Consider the following 18,227-nt stretch of genomic DNA (forward strand, 5'->3'; position numbering starts at 1 on the left):
ATATTCAAAAATAAAATCTAAAATCTATAGACTTGACGTTATAAGGAAAATGTAAAATATACCTATCTGCAAAAATTGCTTAAAGGACCAGAGATATTAGGTGAAATAGGGATAAGCGTCCAAGACAGTTGGGATAGAAAAAAAGCTAGTGATTTAAACTTGATTTTTTGGTTGACATTTGGTTGAAAATATTGTAATAAGGTTGAACCAAGTGCAACAAATAAATGTAAGCTGGCTTTAAAAAAAGGTTTGGCACAATTTTAAAAAAATCATTTAAAAACTATATTAAATTGCTAAAATCTATTCTTGAAAGTCTTTATTTGTGTCCCTATAGTGGTGAGAGTTTAAAAGAATGAATAATGACAAGATTCTGACAATTTTGACATCTGCCATCCAGCCACCGCTCAATTTCAATTTAACTTACAGGTGTGGGTGGAGAGTCATCATGGAGGGAGGGGACAATGGATATAAAATATACGTGGATATTATAACAGGGGAAAAATTGTGGACAATTTTGGTTGCTAACATTGACATCATTTATTGGTCAGTTCGCTCATCCAGTAAGAGGGGAGGGGATGGGGTAAAAGGGGTGGATAGGGGTATCGTTCTTTAGCCAACTATGAGATTTACTTTATAAGAGTACATGAAATTCTGGTGTAAATTCAAGTAATAATATATTCATTGAGGGGACCACGTAAATTAAAACGTACCTTATTTGTTGGATCTTAAAATTTGGGTACTTTTATTGAATTTTGATCGAATTGTTTCACAGTAGTAATGTCTTAACTTTTCACCCAATAATTTCAAGGGGAAATTTATAATTCATTGTCTTATCCCTTAAAATCCTTGATTGACGGGGATATTTCCCCTAAGGATACAGAGGGATAGAAGGGAAGATCATTTTAAAATAATTTTCTTTCTCTCAAATTTTTCTTTTGAATACTACATTTATATATTGTAATAGACCATATTAAAAAGAAACATTTTTTATCAAGTTTGCTTATTTCAATGTAATACCTACTTAGTAAGTTTTTAAATAAAATACACATTACAAATTTTAAAAAAATGAAAATCCGTTGTTTCTTTTATATTAAACTTAAATCCAAAAGAACTAATAAAACTCACTGAATTCTAGTACATCATGATAAATAAAACTTTCCATTTATGTATTTTATACCTACAATTCTTATACTTCCTATGAAAAATCTAATAAATTGCAATGATTCCTAAATAATTTCGCAAAACAACATAAAAACCCAATATTTGATATAAGAAATAATCCCACTAGAAATGACCCTGAAAAAAAGGGAAAAGATTAGAATATATGGAAAAAAAAGAGTGGGTAAGGGGGGGGGGCTGAATAAAAGTTATAGAAGAGAGAGTGTGATAGGAAGTTTCAGGAAGGAAATGTGAAAAGGGAGGAGCATGGTGGGGCGGGGGTGCGAGGGTGCGAGGGTGCGGGGGGGGAGATAGAGGTGCAAATATTCTGCACACTTTACAATTGACAGCTTTGCCAAAATACTTTTTTGCACTAACACGCCTGAGCTTCAATTTTTGAATAGAATGGATCCCCCATGTTGCTGTAGTTCTTTTAATTCTAGAATTGCAAATGGTAAAAATGTTTGCTAAAATTGTTGTATATAAAGTGTAAACAGGAGCCAGAAAAATTCTTGGAATTTTGTTAAGAATTTCAGGGAAGGTGAAGAGTCAAGTTTATATCTCTCACAACAAGTCTCAAACTTTATAAAATTCTTTTTGAGAAAACAAAGCTTTTTACATTAAAGGTTTGTCCGTCCTTCTGTTCTTTTTAGATATTTGACTTTTTTTTGAAGAAAACTTGTAACAAAAACAGATACCAGAATGTCCGTTTGTCTAAATGTTGGTTTTTGATTTATTTTCATTAACATATTTTAACCTCACATATTACCAATAAAGAACATTTTAACTTCAGTTTAAAAATAACAATAATTACGTTTTGAAAGTATTTTTCATTTTAACTTTTACTTCCCTATCAATGGGGTAGGAATCCTATTATATAAAGTAATAAGATTGTAATGTCCATAGCTTAAGATTTCTATATATACTTAACCGATAGAGTTCTCCATTTTGAGAAAGTTTTATATCATGTCCCGGGATGGTTTTAGACTATTACATTTTTAGATTCAAGTTTTGGTATGGTTTTAGTCTACTTTTCAAGACAGAATTCCTAAATGCTTATAATTAATAAAAAATCTTACGTTGTACAAATGAACAATATTAATTCTATATTTCTTTGATAATGTATTGACAGTACAAAAATATCTATTTTGCACCGAATTCATTTTTGCAAAGTTAGGGAAAAAGTGAAAATCAAATTGATGCATGTTATGAGAAACATGAAAACTACCTAGTTCTTACTCAGTTTCTGAATCCTTCAAGGAATAGTTATTTATCGCATCGTAATATAGTCAACTTTCCACGGATATCAAAATGAAAAGTTATAAGATTAAAATAAGTTTTCCGAAGGCCCGGGCTTAGAAAACAGGTTTTAAATCTATATTTTAATTTTGATATTCATGGAAAATGTCCTGTATTACGATGCTTTACATCATTTTTTGGGGTATGGCTTAGAAATGGTTCAAACCCAGCAGATATTAATGGATTTCAAAGCCAAACATAAAGAAACTAGAATTTAAATACTAGATTTTCCAGAGAGAAAGGGGACAATGGGCTGTTTAATTTACTATACCCTAAAGTTTTACAATAACGTTTTCTTTTCGTTGGCTGAACAACTTTGAGGTCTTAAGTGATTTTTTATTGGATGATTCATTAAGTTGAGTGTTTAAACGTTTTTACCATTAAATTTATTCTACAGAAGGGGCAAAATTGTTTAGCATCATTGGGGATAGATATCAATTTAATGGACATTGTCTTATCCCTTTAGATCCCAGGGCATTTTTGGGTAAAAAAGGTTTACCTGTAGACAAATAGCAATATTTTGTCTGCATCCGAACGATGTTGAAACAGCGCGCGGCGAGAGCCCCAGGGGCGCAAACAGAGCTGTGAATGAGTTACAGAGAGCTATGCGAGGCCTCTCCTCGGCGACAACCACGAGCGTGCGCACACAGCTGAGCTGAACCCCACGGGACTTGAGCTGGGCTACAGAACCTCCCAGGCCTCGGGTACATAACTCCATCACTCCTGAAATATATTTTAAATTAGTTTTAATATTCATTAAAAAAAAAAATAATAATACAAAATACCTAAATACCCATCCAATTTTAATTTTATTATGTAGCTACAAGCATATATAAATCTGATGAACAAGCTGATTGTAAATGTATGAAGTAATCCAACAGTAAAATATTAATTTAATCAAATTTTTAGTAATTACAATTTAAGTCTTGTAAAACTGTCACTGTAAAAAAGTGATCTACCTCATACAACGTAAATACATCAAAACTATTGATCTATCAAAAAATGGGCGAAAACAAAACGACCATGTTAATGTTTTTGTCTATTTTAATTATTCAAATCTGGCCAAATAACCACAAACTCTTTAAAAATCCATGAAAATTTAACGATGCTTCATAAACTTGGAATATGAACGCTCATGCAGTAAATGTGAAATAAATGTTATGATATAACAAGTACTACGGCATCCTCAAGTAATTTCATACAGTCATACTGACGGCTGAACTAAGTTTACACAAAAATGTTGACATCTTTTTTAATGATAGCAACAGAGAAAGAGGGTCTTTTTTTGAGTATTTTCCGTAAAGTTGTAAATAAGCATTTAGTCAAATGCGCGTATTATGTCAAACTGTACTTAATTTTGACCAAGTGTGTATATATCAAATGGTCAAAATTAAGAACATTTTGACTTAATAAGCGCATTTGACTAAATGCTAACACACAACTTTACGGAAAGTACGCGAAAAAATTACCCTTTTTCTCAATAAGCTTTTCTATTGATGTAAGTAGTTGTAAAGCCAGGCGGACAAACACCAACTTTGATTTATAAGCTACACAACTAGAAGCACTAATATGCACGAGGTGCCAAAGATGTGGTGAATGTTGAAATGGTAAAACATAAGGACAAAAAATTTCAAAATTGAAAAAAAACCTTAGAGAATAATACCTTTCCTAATAAGAAAACGTTAATATAAAACTTTGAGGACCAGTGTAATAAACATCCCAATGTCCCCCCCCCCCCTGAAAAGCACTAATATGCAGAAGGTGCCAGATATGTGGTGAATGTTGTCACTGGTGGTAGAACATGATGTCAATGTGTGTAATTGTACATGATAGTGCAGTGCAGTCAAATCATAAGTTACTACAATAGAGGGACAAAGCTTTACATATCAGGGATTTTAAGGGATAAGACAGTGACCGATGAATTGATTTACATCCCCAATGATGATACACATAAATACCCCTTCTATAGATTAAAATCATTAGTTGAATAGTTTGAACACACAAATTAATGAATAAACCAATAAGAATTCACTAAAGTCACCAAAGTTATTAAGCCAACGAATAAAAAATGTTATTATGAAACTTTGGAACCAGTATAATAAACAGCCAATATTGTCCCCTTCCTCCCTGATGAGACATATAAGCATTTGAAACATTATTATGTCATTTGTTTGCTTATTCGTTTTGCTACAAAAGAGAACATTATGCATTTTCATTCAAATTGATTGTCTATTCTTATTTATCTATTGTCACATTGGATAAAACTTTAATTCTAATATTTAAGTAGTGAATATAGTGTGTCCAAGTAATAGGCCATTTTTGGGCAATTACTCAATCTGTAATGCTCTTACTTATGATTAAAGCGATTCCATTTTAATGACATTGTTATCAACAAGTTTAACTTGTCAGTTTGCTAATATAAATGTGTATACGTCAGGGAAAGCGAAAATGCCCCCCAAAAAAATGTGAAGTTGCCTATCCTTCCTTTATTTCTTTCAGGGAGAGAGAGAACATTGGATCGTAAGTTACACTGGTACCCAAAGTTATAGAACTACGTTATATTTAAAAATTGGGTTTGATTTGTTGGTTCGTAACTAGTAATTAGTGTCCAAACTTAAAAAAAAAAATCTTAATCTACATGAGGGCGATTTTGTTTATTATCATTAGGGTTGAATATCAATATTTCATCCATTGTCTTATCCCTTAAGCTCCCTAACTTCTTTCAACTTTTTCATGGCGACATCTCTAAGTTTTTTTTCTATGTGCTTATTGGATCTTTGCATAAAAATTTAAGTTAAAATAAACTTCTGTATTTTATTCATTTGTTTGGAAAAGTATCGCTTTCATCGAAACTAATCTTCTTCGTTTAAGAGACATCTAAGAATGTAAAAAAAAACTTTCCAAGAACTATTAAAACCATAACCTAAACATATTCAGGCGACAATTGACCAAGAATTATGATAAATGCCCTTCTCTTGACCACAATTTAAATGTCCAATAAATCTTGTCGGCTTATTTAATGGTACACAAAATGTGACTGCTATATTTGTCTTGGTAAAATCCTAAACAAGCGCGGCCCACCCTCCCCACCCCCGATTCAGAAATTGTGCCAAATGCAAGAAATATTTGCATAAATGCATAGCAAGTATCACATACACACACACAAAGAAATATTGAAACAATAATGGTAGCATTAGTAACTTTTACATGTTATTATATTATATGATCTTGGTTAATAGTTGGATGTAAATGTCGCGGTTCACAATTAATGGGAATATTAAATATTTTGTTATGTTCATGAGTTTTGGCAGATAAACATTAATAAGGAAATCATCTATATTCAGGGATCTAAAGGGATAAGGCCGATAAAATGGTATACATCTACAATGATAATAAACAAAATTATCCTTTTTGTTGACTACAATTAGTAGTTGAAAGGTTTAGACGCTCAACTAAATCAAATAAATCAACCAATAAAAAAAATCACTTAAGTCCCCAAAGTTTTTAAACCAACAAATAAGAAAACGTTAATATAAAACTTTGGGTACTAGTAAAATAAACAGCCGATTGTTCCCTTCCTTTTTGTTAATACTAGCGGCTACGCCCCTAGAAGCACTTAAATGTTTTTTTTATATTTAAAATATGTCTATGTTGCGTTTGACGTTTATGTTTGCGTTGAACTCTATTTCTAAAATCAAGAAACGTAAAAAAAAATTTCGATTTTTTGTGATTTCTCTTGTGAGGGTAGTGGTACCCTCCCCCAAAATAGTTAAAAATCTTCCCGGGACCTATGAGAATATACCCTGTTAAGAAGAACCCGATCGGTTCAGCGGTTAGCGAGATCCTACGGTACAGACACACAGACAAACATCCTGTTACTTTAGTATAAGGATTATCAAATATTGGTTTTTATTTTTCTCTTTTAAGATCTCAACCGAGTGACATTTAATTTCTATTCCAGTGAAGCTTAATCTGGGCAGAAGTCATTTTTGTATATATTTCATTTCTGAGGACCCTAACAGCTAGGGGTGTAACTGATAGTATGATAATAGTCTTTGCAATAAGCAAAAAATAATATTGAACTTAATAAACTTAACTTGGACTCATCACTTATTGGCTAGTTCGTGTATCCAGTAGGAGGGGAGGGATGGGGTAAAAAGGGTTTGGATCGTTATTTTAGCCAGTTAAAAGTTTCACTTTATTAGAGTACATGTTAATCTGGTGTAAGTTTCAAGTAATAATAAATCCATTGCTAGAAAAAAAAACAATGTTTAGTTTTATTTTTTGAAAAATATTCACAAGATTTTTAAAAATTTCCACGTAAGATAAATAAAAAGTAACTTATATGTACATTGACAAGACGTAGAATTAATTAGAATTAGCTTCACTGTCTTCTAAATAACGTAAAACATTGGAAGTAAATTTAATTAAACAACTTTCTTTTTAATTTACAAATTTCAAGATATCAGGTTGCGCTAGGAATAATTTCTCTCTATACAAATATGTATTTTGTACAAGACTGAATCTTAAATAATGGAATAATAATAAAATCAGAAAACTGTGAGTTTGCATATATGAATATTTGCAAGTGTAAAAAAGGATTTGGAAGATATAAGGAGAAAGAAAAATTCAAATCCTGTAAAGTACTTCTAAAACTTTAATTGTCATTCCTGTATCTTTACATATTTTTCTGTTGTTTTTCTTGGAATATGTAAATTGTTATATAATTCTACGGATAAAAACAAATATTATGAAATACAAGCATTAAAAAGAGCAAAACATAGATTTGGATACAAGTATTTTGACAAACATGAAAAACTATTTGCCAAAAAAAGGAGGACTATTAATACTAGTAACTAAGTCCAGCAAGATCTCAAAACCTCTGGATGGACTGATTTGTTTACAATCTAAAACTTCAGAGAAGCTTTTAGTGGTCCTAATTAAACTATACTGCATAAGGAAGGGAGGGATGGGACATTTGGATGTTTATTACTTTAGTCCCCAAAGTTGGCTTACCTAAAAACTTTGTGGAATTTTACTGAATTTTGATTGGTTGGTTCGTTAAGCTGAATGTTCAAACGTTTCAACCACTTATAGCAATCTTCTGACTAGGTAATTTTGTATATGTTCATTGAGGATATACATCCATTTATCGACCATTGTCCTATCAATTTCAGATCCATCAGAGTTCATTACTGTTTTTTAATCTTTCTTGGACTTTAAAAAGCGTTTAATAGCAAGTAATATCAAGTTAGCATTTAAGTAATGGATTTATTATTACTTGGATTTTACATCAGATTATGATGTACTCTTATAATGTGAAACTTGTAGCTTCCATTCCCTTTATCCCATCCCCTCCCTTCCTACTGGATGAACGAACTGACCAATAAATATGTCTAGTTCATATTGGCACCCTAAATTGACGACAATTTTTCCCCTTTTATAATAACCATGTATTTTCTATATTCATATTTTAAGTAAATATTTCTTGAGTTGAAAAAAATAGGATAGGTCAAAAAATAATCTACCTAACCTTATGAGCGTCTTTTTAGTGTCTTTAATGTAATAAATACATTACGTTGCGTACCTACCTCTCAAATGCAACCCAATTTTGAAAATACCAAATATTAATGTAATGTATAAACCCGAGAAGGCCAATCTACTAAATCTTGTGCATTTCCTTGCGTGTAGTACACACACAAACAAACACTAAAATTATCTTCCAAGCAACACATTGATTTATGTACACAATATTTTCTAGGTTTGGAGAAAAAGGTTTCGTGATTTTATTTGGAATTTTTTTTTCTTTTTTAAAACTGTAAAGTTTGAGAGTAAAGTAACTATGAGTGTACTACTTATATCTCACACCAGATTATAATGTACTCTAAAAAAGTGAAACTTGTAGCTGGCCAAAAAAAAAGAGATCCACCTATTGTAAAGATTAAAACTATTTTCTTTTAGCCCCGAGATGCCGAAGGCACGGGCTAAAAAAACTGGATTTAATCTTATAATTTTCATTTTATATTTGTAGAAAACTGGATATAATACGATGCTAGACATTTTTTTTGTATGGATGAGAACCGGTTCTAATCCAACGGATATCAATCGGTTTCGAAAGAAATCAAGAAATGAACTTACCATAAGAGCAGAATGTATCTCTAACTTTGTATTGACTGACAGCGGTCAACCAGAGGCCGGGATTAGCCTCCACTTCACTCGGGGGGATCAAAATTGTGTGGTGACCACTGCAATTAATAAATAAGGTTCAAATATCTTTTGTTAACATCATCCTATTATCAAGGGGGGGGGGGGGGAAGTTCTGACACATTTGCGTAAACGGTGAGTATAGGCTTTATCTTTGGACTGAGAGGATAGGTTATTAGGGATAAAATCATTCTTATATGATGAATTTCCCCCAGATTTAAGATTTTTTGGATAGGCCTCCAGGTTCCGGAGCTCCAGGCCTCCAGGTGGTCTCTGTACAGGTAAAAATGAAAAATAAAATTTTTTTTTTAAAGCTACAGGTCAACTTATAAAACAAAATATGCATCTTTTTAAATATTATTCACATATTTGAAGAAAAAATATGCATATTCTGTTTTATAAGTTGATTTTTAACTTTAAAAATTTTACCTGTACAGAGACCACCTGGAGGCCTGGAGCTCCGGAACCTGGAGGCCTATCCAAAAAATCTTAAATCTGGGGGAAATTCATCATATAAGTTTTTAAAGATTTTTTGCTAAAAATCCCCTGTAGTGTTTTTTAAAAAAAGAGTAGCTTAGTACTTATTTATATAAATTACAAAAAATGTTTACCTGTATACAGAGCTGAGACACCAGAGCGCAAAGCCCAGGCCACAATATGGATCCAGGCAGAGGGCAACATGTCTGCTAGGATACAACTCACACTGGAGCTTCATAGCTCGACACAGGGCAGTTGTACTGATAAAATATGGACGTTAGGGTGTTGCAAAAGTAACTTTTTTCTTAACAAAATGGTTTAAAGTAGGAATAATTTTTAATGGTAAGTTAAATAATTGTCTTTGAATAGTTCTCTGGAGTTTATAAGTTTTATAAGTTAGAATTTAATTGTGAAAAAAGATATTTGACAAAAGTCACTTAAAGAAATAAATTAATAACAAATGGTTTACTTTAAAGAAAAATACAACGTATGCTAAGTAATTAAAAATGAAATTATTCCTTTAGATCTAGAAAACCTACAAATAGATCAAAAAAAATTTATTTTTTGAGATCCTACAGTTTTAAGGCCCCTTTTTAAATTCAAATCATCTTCTATATATTTCTTAAATTCTTACATTTACACTGAAGACAAAAAGAACTGTATTTGCACACCCACTAATGTTGTACATTATACATAATATACTTGGAAAACTTTATACATTAGCCACACTTCCTAGGCATATATTCACATCTCTCCCGGGAGCCAACTCCCACACCCACACCCCAGCAAGGCAAGAAGAAAAAGAAGAAAATCTAATACACCCTGATTAAGAAAGTTGAAAAGAAAATGCAAATGCACTTTTATTCTAAAGTGACTGACTCTGACTGGCAGATTCTTGTTTAAACTAAAAAAATAAACTCAACAAAATGGGAAGATTCAAAGTTTTATTTAAAGTTGAACTATGTGTAAGTTGCTGCACAAGATATTTAAATTTTATTTAATTTAAACTAAGCTAGTTCTTAGTTTAGTCAATTAAATTTAAATTGAATTTTTATTTTTTAAAAGTTTTTGAATGAAAAATAAAGTTTAATAGGTACCTAATTTTTAATACTTAATTGATATCACAAATAAGTATATTATGTTTTGTTAGAAAGATTTATAAAATACATGACTACATTTTTTTGGACAACATCTAAAAAGCCCGTGTAGTAGACTTACTCCCAACCACATGTCGAAATTTTCTCCTTCCCCCCCCCCCCTCAGGAAGAAATAAAAAGCTTGGAATTTCTTAAATGTCACTATTCCCTTTGATTATATTCTTTGCCAATTTTTATTCTGTCACAATACGCCCCATTCACCTGTCCTTTTCTAATGACAATAAATTTTAAAATACCTGGCATGGGACATCTTAATTCCAGCCAGCATACCCGTGGTCGACACACTGAAATCCAGGTATGCCAGAAGCTCTGGGGTCGGGGCTCTGTACACCCCGGGTAACTTGCGCCTGGGCAGCTCGTCTGTATCCAGGGTAGGACACCAGGATTTTATATCCACCACGTTGCTGGCTTCTTTGGATTTTAGCAGTTTTATCACCTTAAAATAGAATATTTAATATCATTATCTAAAAATTAGCGATTTCTATAAGTCTTTGAGAAACTTAACCTAATTTTTAGAGTTTAGACCATCAAAAAATCTTCGTATTAATCCGTATTATGATTGGCGTATTGGTTAATCATATGAAAAGAACTAAACAAATGTTCGAAGAAAAATTCAAGCATATTTACGTTATACAATACATACATGTTTTTAATAATGTCCGTCTTTTCAGTTAGTAGATATAAGAAATAGATTTCTCATTGTTTTACTTTATTTCCCACAACCGCTGGAATAAAAAGATTTATACATGTTTAAAAGCTTTATTTTGTTCTAACTAAAATAAAAATTGAGGTTTCGTGATTTTTTTTGTGTTAAAAACAATAATAATACCTGGGAAGAACTAAGAATCACAACAGATTTAGAAACATCCACAATCATGCGAACAGTCGGCAGCGTTGTCTGCAAGTTCTGTGGATGCGGGGGCCTGATGGTGACGGGTACGACACCCACATACAGACAACCATAGAAGGCTGCAATCAGATCCACGCCAGGCGGATAGATGAGCGCCACGTGATCACCAGTGTTGAGCCTGCCCTTCTCCAGAAGCAGGCACGCTATCCTCTCGGCTTTCTTGTGCAGCTGCGAGCAGGTTAATGTTTGAGTGGCCACACCGCGGTTGTTTAATAAACTAAACAGTACGTGGTCGGCCGTTGCTTGCGCCCTCCAACGCAATATTTCTCCGATAAACTGGTGCTTTTTGGTGCCGGGTTCGCCGCCAACTGTTTCGTCCTCCAGACCGCCAATATCTCGACCAGAGGCCTCAGCTAATCTGTTACCCTACAATATTTTTAACTCTTTATTAAACACTTAAGAATCTTGAAGTTTTTATCCTATAAACCCTTTAGGAAGGGTATCTTATTATATAAAGTAATAAGCTTTTTTAGTCTGTAGCGAAGGATCTTGCTAACCGCTGACCCGATATGGTTCTCCTTTACATTGAAGTATCCTGAGGTGGTTTTAGGTTATTTTATTTTATAGATAAAGTCTGGGTATGGTTTTAGGCTATTTTTCTGCCCTTATTTATCCTTTAGAATAGAGCCTCTAGATGCTAGGGGCGCATCCGCTTGTTCTATTATATAAAGGAATAAGGATTTTTTTGTCTGTATTTAAAGATTTTGATTACTAATGTAACAATTGAGTTCTCTATTCAAGGGAAGCTTCACATATGTCCTGGGATGGTTTTAGGCTATTTTGTCCAGAATTTAAGTCTAAATTTGGCCCTTTCCTAGCTCTCAAAATACAGAGCCCCTAGATACTAGGGGCACAGCAGCTAGTAATATTGAAGATCCACATACAAATTTATTTATGGAAAAAGTGTTTGTACTCCATTTTTCATATAAAAACATCTAAACTACTATTAAAAATAGTTTGTAGTGATTAGTTGAGGAATATTTTTTTACCTGAACCAGATTGCCAACAATAACACTGGCGGGACCAACATCCGTATGAATCTCTCTCGGCTTAGGCAAGTTTGTTACACACGTGTGTGGGCACATCAACACATTCACGGGGTGCAGGGTCCCCTCCAGGAACCTCTTCTTCGTCTCAGACAAGTGAATGCCTCCCAGAGGAGTTTTGGGCAGATGGTTGTGGGGGACAAGGGCCAGGCAGTAAAGTCCAACTGTATGGATTGAATCCACTGCCTGCAACACTCGTGACATCCATTGGAAACTCTAAAAATTAAAGTTAAAATTATTTAAAGTTAAAAACATCACAATAATCAAAAATGTTCTATGATATTTATGATATACCTATATAAATAGTTATCGACTTTTTAAGGGTTCCACGACAAACGTAGGAGTCCCAAACGTAGGAGTGGAAAAACATCGGAGTGGACAAACGCAGGAGTCCCAAACGTCGGAGTGGGACAAACGCAGGAGTGGGACAAACGTCGGAGTGGACAAACGCAGGATTTTTTGAACAAACGTCGGAGTGGACAAACGCAGGAGTCCCAAAATATTTTTTTCAATTTTGAATTTTTCTTTTATTTTTGATTTTTTTTCAATTTTGAATTTTTTTATCCAACCCCCCCCCCCCCTTTATTCGGTCCCCTTATTTTTCTAAGTTAGGTTAGGTTAGGTTATAGGCTAGGGGGCCGAGCGCTGCGGCTAGGCAGGCTAGGGGGCCGAGCGCTGCGGCCAAAACCATTATTTTGTAGACAGGGGTATAAACAAATTTCAAAATTGTCATATTATTAAAATAGCGGACACTCCTGCGTTTTACTTAAGCAATATCCACTCCGACGTTTGTCCAATCCGACGTTTTTCCCACTCCTATGTTTGTCCACTCCGACGTTTGGGACTCTTGCGTTTGTCCACTCCGATGTTTGGGACTCCTACGTTTGGGGTAGGACCTTTTTAAGTAATAGATACAATGGGTATAAAGGTTTTTTAATAGTTTACATTAGCTATGTATTATTTAAGATTACATCAAAAGTTTATTTGACAGTTCCTAAACGATACATTTTGCCTTAATGGAAGATTTTAGACTTTAATTTCATACCTACCAAAATATTCCAGAATATAACCCCCTAAAAAAATTCAACAGACCACATAGGTAGTAAGGTACATAAAAGAAGCTTAAATAGGTACCTAAAGATTTAAAGAATAGGCTACTAATTAGTGATGGGAATCCGGATCCGGAATCCGAATCCGGAATCCGGAATCCGCCCAATTTTCGGCCAATTTTGGAATCCGAATCCGGATCCGGAATCCGTTTTTTTATAGGGTAAGGGGGGGGAAATTTCGGTTTTTTTTCGTTTTTTTTGAAAAAAAAATGGGGTAAATATTAATATTTTCAAATGAAACCAAGACCAGTAGAAAGCTTACGGAAAGGACTATCAGGTCCTAAAAGGACATTATCCTAGGACTTTTAGAAGTTGGCCGAAATTGACCGCAAAAAAGTTACCGATATTTCCCCACCACCGGGGGAAATATCGGTAATTTTTTTCAACCAAAAAAAAATCGATGAAAAACGGCCAAACGGCCAGTCAAACATAAATAATCATAATTAGTATAGGTTATAGGGATTATCCACAAAAAGTTTCATAATGATCGGACTATTCCTTCTATGTTAAAAATTAATTTTTTTGAAAGACGCGAATTTTCGGGGTTTTTTTTCGAAAATTTTTTTTTTTTAAACTTAAAATTAATATAAGAAAAAAACGTATTTTATTACTTTTTAGGCCTGATCCTAAAAAAGCTCACATTGAACTATAGATTTAGCCCAAAAAACATGAAAATTTTTTAAAAATTGACCTCAAAAATTGAATTTGAAGCAAAAGTGTCATCTTTGCAAAAAATCTTGACTACATTTTAACCTAAAAAAAATCGATGAAAAAAGGCCAAACGACCAAACAAGCGTAATAAATCATAATTAGTATAGGTGATTTGGGATTAACCACAAAAAAATTCATAAAGATCGGACTATTCCTCCTATGTCAAAAATATTTTTTTTTCAAGGAACCAGAAATTTTGATTTTTTCCTCGCAAAATTTTGATTCAAAAAATAAAATTAATTTTTTTTTTGTTTTTTATCTGTTCTATTCATTTTTAGGCCTAATTCTTAAAAAGTCCATATGGAATAATAGATTTGACAAAAGAAAACATGAAATTATGACCTTAAAAGTTGAATTTTAATTTCTTTTGAAATTACCGATTTTTCCCCCGGCGCCAACTTTGGTCATTTTTGAAAAAAATATTAACCCGATTTTAAAGCTCTCAACGGATTTGGAAAAAGCGGGCAATTTCTAGTTCAAAAAGTTTTTCAGATCAGCTCTAGGTCTTACCAATTTTTGTGTAGGTCGATCTTTACACACCTACTAAAAAATTTTTGGAAAAAAAAAATTTTTCGTCCGACTTTGAGACCCAATAAGTACCCTTAATATTCATCTCACAAAAAATTCATTTTATACTTTTTTGTAGGCAGTTTAATAAGGAACAAATTTGCTTTTATGTTTTTTTCTGTCATTTGAAAGGAACATGGAGAAAAAGGTCATTTAATGAAGGTAGGTCGAAATTACCGAGAACAGCCCCTTACCGAAACTTCCCCCCCCCCCCTTACCCTAGCGGATTCCGGATTCTAAATTGGTAGGCTAAATTTAATTCAAATAGGTTAGAAAATACCAAGCACATTTTTAGGACATACGTAGCACTTAAATTTTTAAATTTACTAATGTGATGTAAATGTTTTAGTTATGCTGGAAGTCAACACTTAAAACAAATCAAGGCTTCAACCAAGTAACATAGTGATAAATTAACGAAAAAAGCTATCCCTCTGTGACGGACGGTCTTTTAAAATACTGCTAGAATCCGGAATCCGAATCCGGAATCCGCCAAAAATAAGAATCCGGAAACTGCAAGAATCCGTCACTTTTTTTGACGGATTCCTTCAGAATCCGGAATCCGAATCCGGCCCAAAAATTCGACGGATTCCCATCCCTACTATTAATTAAATTCCATAAAAAGAAAATTTACCTCTTCCTCTGAGCAATCTGGTCTTTGTTCTGCCACCACACAAATTCTATCATCTCTCAGAACAGTTATACTGAACACAGCTATTCTGCCACGATAGATGAACTTCATTGGCTCGACAGCCAAGACCGTGGCAATGATGTCATCAGTGTTATGTTTCCTACCCGACACAGTCATCAGCCCATCCCTGGAGCCACACACAAAAACAAGCCCGCCGGGGCCCAGGAATCCAAGAAGCCCAGTGCGGACAAAGTCACCGTCGCCCACCGGCTTGCCGTCCTCGGTCTCTGGCCGAACCTTGAAAATATTTTGGCTGAGGCCAGGCAGGCCCCAGTAGCTGGTGGCTGTGGCAGAGGAGGAAACAAGAATTTCACCAACTTCGTCCGTCTTACAAATAACTGGGGATCCGTCCATTCTGACTATTACAATAACTGATCCTGGCAACACTTGGCCACAATCCTGTAAGGTTAGGGAGGTCAGAGAGTTTTCTTGGTCTACTCTAACGACACCATAACTAAGAGCTGACATGCTGAGCACTCCTCTTCCTGTTGCATTAACTCCTTCACGTCCTGGCCTACGTACCGACACTGTCAAGCCTTCAGCACTTGAAGCACAAGGACAAATGGCCTCTGCTCGCAATCCTTTGGATTGAAACACCGTTAAAAACTGGTCACATGAGCTTAGGCTCCATGGATTAGCGCCATCGGCCACGAGCAGCAACCTCAACGAGGCTAAATTTATATCACGATGGTCTTTGGTGGCCAGGAGACCCCAGTGTAGATCACGTGACTTACAAACAGCTATGGTTGCTCTGTGCTTGGTTATCATCTGCATCCACGAGGCGGGATTCACTTTCATCAACGAGTATGGAATAAATATAACATGCATACCATTAAATACAGAAGCAATGACTGCATGCCACAGGCCGGCGTCACGTTTAAAATCTAGAACACAAACCATAATCTCGCCCTCGGTGTAGCCACAGGCAAGGGTAAGTGAGCGTGCCATGGCCAGCATTGCAGTTCTTGATACAGACACACCCAGCACAGAACCATCCTGCTGAGTGGTATACTCTACATAGGCTGGTGTTTCGTCTGTTAGTCGTGGGGGAGGATTCCATTCCTTTGGAGGTCGGGCCAGGTGCTCTGTTATGAACCAATTCAGCTTTGGCCAGCCCTTAAATTGTGTCACATCACCGTTTGCAGACTTGGGTAGGCCTTTAAAGCATGCCTCCGATGTTAATGCCAAAGAAACATTGCAGGAGCCGAGAAGGAATCCAATCTGTTGGCTGCCCGCATCTCGTCTGGTAAGAGGCACCTCGATCGGAACCGGAACGGCACCTGCCATAACACAGCCGTAAAATGCACAGATCATGTTCAGGGGATCGTTGTTAGGATAAACCAGAGCTACTCTGTCACCGGGCTTGATAAATGACATGCCCTCTTTACCATTGTTGTTGCCAGTCAGCCCTATTTTGTTCAGCAACGCATAGGCTATTTTGTGACTACGACTTAGTAATTTTCCATAGGTCAGTGTTATTGTAAGTTTCCCTTTAGGATCAAGAACAGTCGCAACAGGAGCCTTATAAGTTGCTGATCCATATCTCTGTATGGCTGCTTCCAGATTTCTAGGTAAACCAGCTGGAATGACCAGAGATGAGCCAACAGCAGGTGACATGTTGCTTCCTTCTGGAGATGGAGCATTGGGGTCTTTGTTCCTCGCTGCTATCTCAAGCTCAACGTCGTCATCTTCATAGAATTCTGGCAGAGGTCGCCTCTTTGGTTTCTTTAGAGTGTTCAACAGCTGTTGAATTTTGGCGGACACCTTCCAACGGCTGGCCGTTCCTATGTCCGAATGTGAATCGTGAATTGATGGATGGCTGTATTTTCCAGTTGAGACACGGACCGACCCAACATGAGCAGAATGACGATATTGTGATTTCATTGGCGGCGGCAGTGGAGGAGGAGGAGTACCGCTTTGCTGGTGGCGAAGGCCCGGCAGCGCCACGTCAGGAGTGCTGCTGGATATTAGGCCGTGCTGGTGCGGGGATTGGTGGTGTTGGTGATGGGAGGAGGCTTTGGCTTTCAGGGCAGTTTCATTTGATAAAATCAGTACGTCATATGGTTCTAAATTTGTTTCTACGAGATCTGAATTAGCTGTGGTTTTGTTATTTGTTGTACTAGGTTTGGTTTCAGTTTCTATTAGAGAGGACCTTTTGTTTTGTTGATGGCTTGGTACATCTCTGCTATGTCTAGAATCTTGATGGCTATCTCTTGAAGATTCTCCTTCCCTTCTCTGACGGTCATCTCTTCGTCTAAGCTCAACCCGTTCAGGAGGGGGATTGGTAGGTGGGGTGGAATGATGGTGTTGTGGGGGTAGAGGAGGAGGAACGGCCTGTTGCTGTTCTACAGCAATAGATGATCTTATGCCAGCTGAGGATCCATCCGAACTTGTTCTCTTTCTAGTTGGATCTCTGGTGTAAGTTCCACTATTTGTGCTCGACACCTGCCGTGCCGGGGGAGGCGGGGGAGGTAAGACATCATCTTGGGGCGAGGGTGGCAGTGGTTTACTAGCCGGACTTTCTCCTGGGTTGGGTAAGGGGGGCGGCGGCCGTGTAGGCCCTCCGCTTGCAAGTGAATTATTACTACTAGTGTCGGACATACCAAGGGCAAGATTGCGTGTCTCCACAACCAGGTTGTTGGTGCTGCCCTCAGTGTCCTCTGTGTCCTGCAAGCCGTCGCCATCATCATCGCCAGAAGAAGAGTCATCGTCCTCCCCAGCTGGAGGAGCTGGGGCAACACTGGCACGCTTGCTGGGCAGAGGAACAACTTGTTTAGGTTTGTCATGTAGGGCTGCTAATGCCTGTTGAACAGCCTCTTGCCGTACCTAAAAAATAATTATGTTCATAAAGGTTAGGAAAGGAGATAAATTTACGAGATACATATTATATCCTAATATATA

The 18,227-nt window shown here is 35.7% G+C and overlaps 1 protein-coding gene across 3 annotated transcripts in view; it reads right to left on the reverse strand.

Annotated features, from left to right (window-relative positions):
- The window catches only part of DIP2 (disco-interacting protein 2), a 44,295-nt gene that overhangs the window by 23,971 nt on the left and 2,097 nt on the right, over positions 1 to 18,227 (reverse strand). For all 3 annotated transcript variants that reach the window (XR_013878445.1, XR_013878446.1, XM_080156824.1), the window contains exons 4-10: positions 15,270 to 18,152; positions 12,195 to 12,467; positions 11,125 to 11,571; positions 10,532 to 10,731; positions 9,273 to 9,398; positions 8,596 to 8,702; positions 2,957 to 3,180 (exon numbers count right to left, since the gene is read on the reverse strand). Coding sequence is in view for 1 of the 3 variants with exons in the window: in XM_080156824.1 (XP_080012950.1) it covers positions 2,957 to 3,180; positions 8,596 to 8,702; positions 9,273 to 9,398; positions 10,532 to 10,731; positions 11,125 to 11,571; positions 12,195 to 12,467; positions 15,270 to 18,152 (4,260 nt within the window). In the remaining 2 variants the exon portion in view is untranslated. The remainder of the gene's footprint in view (positions 1 to 2,956; positions 3,181 to 8,595; positions 8,703 to 9,272; positions 9,399 to 10,531; positions 10,732 to 11,124; positions 11,572 to 12,194; positions 12,468 to 15,269; positions 18,153 to 18,227) is intronic.

Source organism: Acartia tonsa, chromosome 4 (genome assembly GCF_053477335.1).
Source record: "Acartia tonsa isolate MP-2025a chromosome 4, ASM5347733v1, whole genome shotgun sequence".
NCBI classification, from domain to species: domain Eukaryota; kingdom Metazoa; phylum Arthropoda; class Copepoda; order Calanoida; family Acartiidae; genus Acartia; species Acartia tonsa.